The sequence below is a fragment of the Penaeus chinensis genome, chromosome 41, assembly GCF_019202785.1.
Source record: "Penaeus chinensis breed Huanghai No. 1 chromosome 41, ASM1920278v2, whole genome shotgun sequence".
NCBI classification, from domain to species: domain Eukaryota; kingdom Metazoa; phylum Arthropoda; class Malacostraca; order Decapoda; family Penaeidae; genus Penaeus; species Penaeus chinensis.
In genome coordinates, this window is record NC_061859.1 from 25,120,077 (window position 1) to 25,125,076 (window position 5,000).

Genomic DNA, 5,000 nt, shown 5'->3' on the forward strand with positions numbered 1-5,000 from the left:
AGGACTGTGGCTGGCTGGGTCGTTCTCCTGCGCAGGGGGGGGGGGGGGGGGGGGGGGGGGCTTTTGTGCCGGAATGTGATGTAGGAGTCTGGCCTTATTTGAGCTGTAATAACATGTATTGTGCGATAACTGGAAATGGTTGTCTTGTCCCTCGAGGAGACGGAGATGTACTTATCACAGAGAAGAACCTGACGCTCAAGTAATGGGCGGGTGTGTCGTGACCCCGAGTGGTTAGTTGAGATACTGGTTTGCGTTTTTTGTTGTTGTTGTCCTCTTCTGGGGTCAAGCAGTAATTTTGCGATTTACATGTTGTAAAAATAAGACGCCGAAAGTTCTATTTTGCTACTTCAAATCTATGATTCGTTGTCAGTATATCATAAAGATTCAATGGCTTGGCAAAGAAATTTTCCATACGTCAGGAGATCTAGGTTTTATTATAATTTCGCGTATTTCTCAGAAACAATTTTTTCGCATTACTGATATTATCATGCAATCCCGCGTCCGTCTTCTTGTCATGACCTTGAGGCCGAGGTCACTCTGAGAAGATTAGTTACATAATCCCTGCGCATCTAAATGAGACGGTCAATTTTCTGTAACAATTACGTACCTGTCCTTGATCTACTTTGCCAGATCAAGAGGCAGATCTTGACATTCAAGTCCCTCTCCTGTGTTGGGTCGTCCGTCCGTTCAAAGATGAAAAAATGGTCAATCGACTAGCGATCCATATCGATTATCTGTCATCAATTTGATATTGACACGACCAAGTTTAGCTCCAAGTGTAGTTTGATCTGGATATGGACAATGCAAATATATTGAAACTCTCATGTTGAAAGTCGCCGGAGGATGTACAGTAACGTGTCAGGATGTGCTACGCTGCATGAGCTGATTCAGTGGTGTTGTTTAATGGTTTTAAATTCAGCATAACATAAGTTTATCTCCGTTTGGAATGTTTGGTATTATTATGTACGTGTTTGCATGTTTTGTAGGGAAAGTACTTTACTTAGAATTTTCTGAATAGGAGCATAAACAGCCACAAGTACTATCCTCCAAAAAAAATATCTCATTCCAAAAAAACTCTACACTATTTACCTTGGGAAATGAACATTCCAGCTTCTCCGCCGCACCCAGACCCAGTTCCTCATTCTCACACAACCCTTCGCCGCCTCGTTGCAGATCTCACGCTGACGGGGAAGCAGTGCCCGCGCCTCCTGAGCGGCTACCAGAGAGCCCGGCAGGAGGAAGCCGAAATCCTGCAGTCTCTGCGGGAAGACGGGCTGATCTCGACGTCCAAACAGCGAGCGGGAGGCGGTGTCTCCTTCGAGATCATCGAGGCCACGCCGGCGACCGAGTCCTCCACCAGCAGCAAGTTTAAGCCCAAGGTACTTTTTGCATGTGTGTGGTTGTGTGTGTGTGGGGGGGGGGGGGGATGAGTGCGTTCATTTGTCAGCGTAAACAACTCTAACCTTTCCATTTAACTGTCATGCACTCCCTTCCAAGAACGCATTAACAAACCGCATCGATACCTAACTCAACGAACAGGGGACACGGACATTAGGTGCCGTCACGCTGTGCTCTATAATGGCCTCATTCTTGGTCATAAGAGTCACTTCGGCTTCTCATCCTCCGCCTCTCTTGCAGGACTTCCTTCCCGAGGAGACGAAGCAGCACCTGGAGGCCCAGAGGAACAAATTCCACCTCAGGAACCTTACGTCGGCCGACGTGAGCAGGAAGATGCAGTTGGCGGAGGAAAGAAGACAGGTGAGCCTCGGACTTCCGACTTCCCTCTCTCTCTCTCTCTATCTCCCTCTCTCTCTTTATATATATATATATATATATATATATATATATATATATATATATACACAATATATATACAATATATATATACATATACATATATATATACATATACAGTATGTGTGTGTGTGTGTGTGTGTGTGTGTGTGTGTGTGTGTGTGTGTGTGTGTGTGTGTGTGTGTGTGCATATATATATATATATATATATATATATATATATATATATATATATATATGCACACACACACACACACACACACACACACACACATACACACACACACACACACACACATATATACATATATATATATATATATATATATATATATATATATATATATCGGTGTGTATATATAATGATGATAATAACAATAATAATGATAATAATAACAATAATAACAATAATAACGATGAAAATGTTGATAACAGTAACAGTAATAATACCAATAAATGACGATGAGGATAATCATAATAATTATAATAATGATAATAATGATAATAATAATAATTATGATTATACACATATATATATTTACGTGTGTGTGTGTGTGCGTGCGAGTGTGTGTATGTGTGTGTGTTTGTGTGTGTGTGTGTGTGTGTGTGTGTGTGTGTGTGTGTGTGAGTGTGTATATAATTGTGTGTGTGTGTGTGTGTGTGTGTGTGTGTGTGTGTGAACATGCGTGTGTACGCTATACCCTCCCATATGCTTTATGTACTTTGTCAACAAACTGAAAATGTCTTCCCTTGGTTTTGACAGCCATTCCTCTTGTCGCACGTCTTATGGATTTGCTGTCGCTCGTGGGGACGAGAGAGAACGAGATCGATATAAAATAACAAAAGTGCTAACGTCGCTCTTGCCACTCGCTCGTTAATTCCCGAATGACTCTCCTTTGTGGAGCTCGATTTAAAAGACTGCTGTTTGGCTTCGAGAAAGTGTACAGTAACTGTTGAGCATAATTGGGATGTATATTAGCAGTAGAAATGTACCATTTGCTTTTTTATCAATAAAGAGAGTAAAGAGGGCGGGGTAGGTAAGAAAAGACGACAAAGAGAGAAAGAGAGAGAGAGGAGAGAGAGAGAGAGAGAGAGAGAGAGAGAGAGAGAGAGAGAGAGAGAGAGAAAGAGAGAGACAGAGAGAGAGAGACAAAGAGAGAGAGAAAGAGAGAGAGAGAGAGACTCCCACAGCTTGTCCTTGGCGTGTGTCGTATCCCACCACAAAGATTCCCGACATCACGCCCCCCCCCCCCCCCCCTGGCCATCTCTACGAGGCACCAATTACCATACTTCCCTGTCGTCAAAAGTCCCATCCTAAGCATAAATCACCTCATTACTTTCCTTCTTACTATTACCCTTTCTTCTCCTTAATTGGAGAGTGGAATGTAACAGGACAGTGGCACGGCGAGCAACAGCCACTTGTATTATTAATTATATTTAGTGACATCGCGTGCTAAGTATTACGGTCGTTCGTAGCATAACAGTAAACTATTTTTTACTTTCGTGAAGACATTCTTTTTGGTTTGATATCCGTGGTATAATTTTGAAATATGGAAATTCGTGTTATGTAATCTACTGTATCTCCTCTGACATTCGGGTCAACTGAGAGAGCGTAGGTTACATAAACAACCAAAATTAAACCAAGGATAAACAGACTATAAAAAGAAAATATCTTCACGAACAATTTTGTTTTTAAGTCTGATTCACATGATTTAATTTAGATATATGGAAATACGTCTTTATGTAATCGTTAACCGACTAGAATCATGAAGTATCTAGCAGAAACGATTCCAAGGCTGTTTAAAAGAACCTGATGTAAGAAGGAAGACGGTTCAACGAAAGGGAAAGGCAAGGAATAGCTTACGAGAAGGACATTCCATGAATATCACATATGGATAAGCAAAACAGTGGTAAAGAGACACCGGGTTCAAGAGTAAGTCTAAGAGAGCAAGTCAAGAGCGAGTCGAAGAGCAAGCCCACGAGAACAATAATCAATAATTAATGATAATAATAATTTAGTTTGATTCCATTCGTTACAATGGATATTCTTGGTGTGACATGGTGTCTGTTTCATTTTGCTTCTAAGTTATCCACTGTGTGCAAGGAATGGCCGGGGTTACCATCCACTGGCGGCGAGGGATTTGAACGCAGGTCAGCAAGATTGCTAGACGAGATCGCTACTACTGCACCACGCAGCACGCGAACAAGTTCAAGGCAAGTCCTAGAACGAGTCTAAGAGCAAGTCCAAGAGCAAGTTCAAGAGCAAGCCCACGAGAACATCCAAGGCAAATCCTAGATTTGTTCTTAGAACGAATCTAAGAACAAGTCCAAGGGCAATTTCAAGAACAAGTCCAAGGGCAATTTCAAGTCCATAAGCAAGTTCAGTGATAAGCCCAAAAGCAAGCCCAAAAGCAAGCCCAAGGCAAGTCTAAGAACGGATCTGAGAGCAAATCCAAGACCGAGTCCAGGAGAGCGAATCTAAGAGGATTTCAAGGGCGATTCCAGGAGCGAGTCCAAGACCAAATTCAAAAGCAAGTCCACGAGCAAGCCGCGTCCCCCGAGCGGCCGGGCGCGTGACCCACAGCGCACCGCACGTGGGCGGAGCCAAGAGGCAAACGACGCAGGTGATTGGTCCGAGCGACACCTCCGCCGCCATTGGCTCCGCGATGGAACTTTCAACGAACTGACTCGGATCGCCGGTGCTTTGCCACGAATCATGGGGAGCGCTCGGGGAATCCTGGCATTTCTGAACTTTTACACTGATTCACAAACTTAATGAGGGGAAGAGAGAGAGTGTGGGGGGGGGGGGGGGAGGAGAGTGACAAAAAGACTAGGTCGGACAGACAGAGACTGAGACCGAGTGCGGGGAGTCAAAGAGACAAGACACAGGTAGTGAAAAAAGTACTTGATAAAATATACAGGGGATACAGACAGAGCGTGCAACAGACACAAAAACACAGAATGAGAGCGCAAAGACAAAGAGAGAATACACTCGAAAAAGACACAGACACCCAAATACTCAAAAGGACATGAAAAAAAAATAGAAAATAGCAAAAAAAAAATTCCACAAATTGAAAAAACAAGCAATCAAGACCCACAAACAAAGAATAAAAAAAGGGAAAACACACAGCCAAAACCTGCAACAGACAGACAGCTTCCCAGACAGGACGCCTATCGGGAGAGCGACGGAGGCCCGCAGCTGCCAC

At 43.3% G+C, this 5,000-nt stretch overlaps 1 protein-coding gene across 1 annotated transcript in view; it reads left to right on the forward strand.

Moving 5' to 3' along the window:
• Window positions 1–5,000, forward strand: part of LOC125047585 — an 18,734-nt gene that overhangs the window by 6,854 nt on the left and 6,880 nt on the right. The window contains exons 4-5 of the mRNA XM_047645864.1: window positions 1,174–1,379; window positions 1,639–1,758. Of these exons, the coding sequence (XP_047501820.1) occupies window positions 1,174–1,379; window positions 1,639–1,758 (326 nt within the window). The remainder of the gene's footprint in view (window positions 1–1,173; window positions 1,380–1,638; window positions 1,759–5,000) is intronic.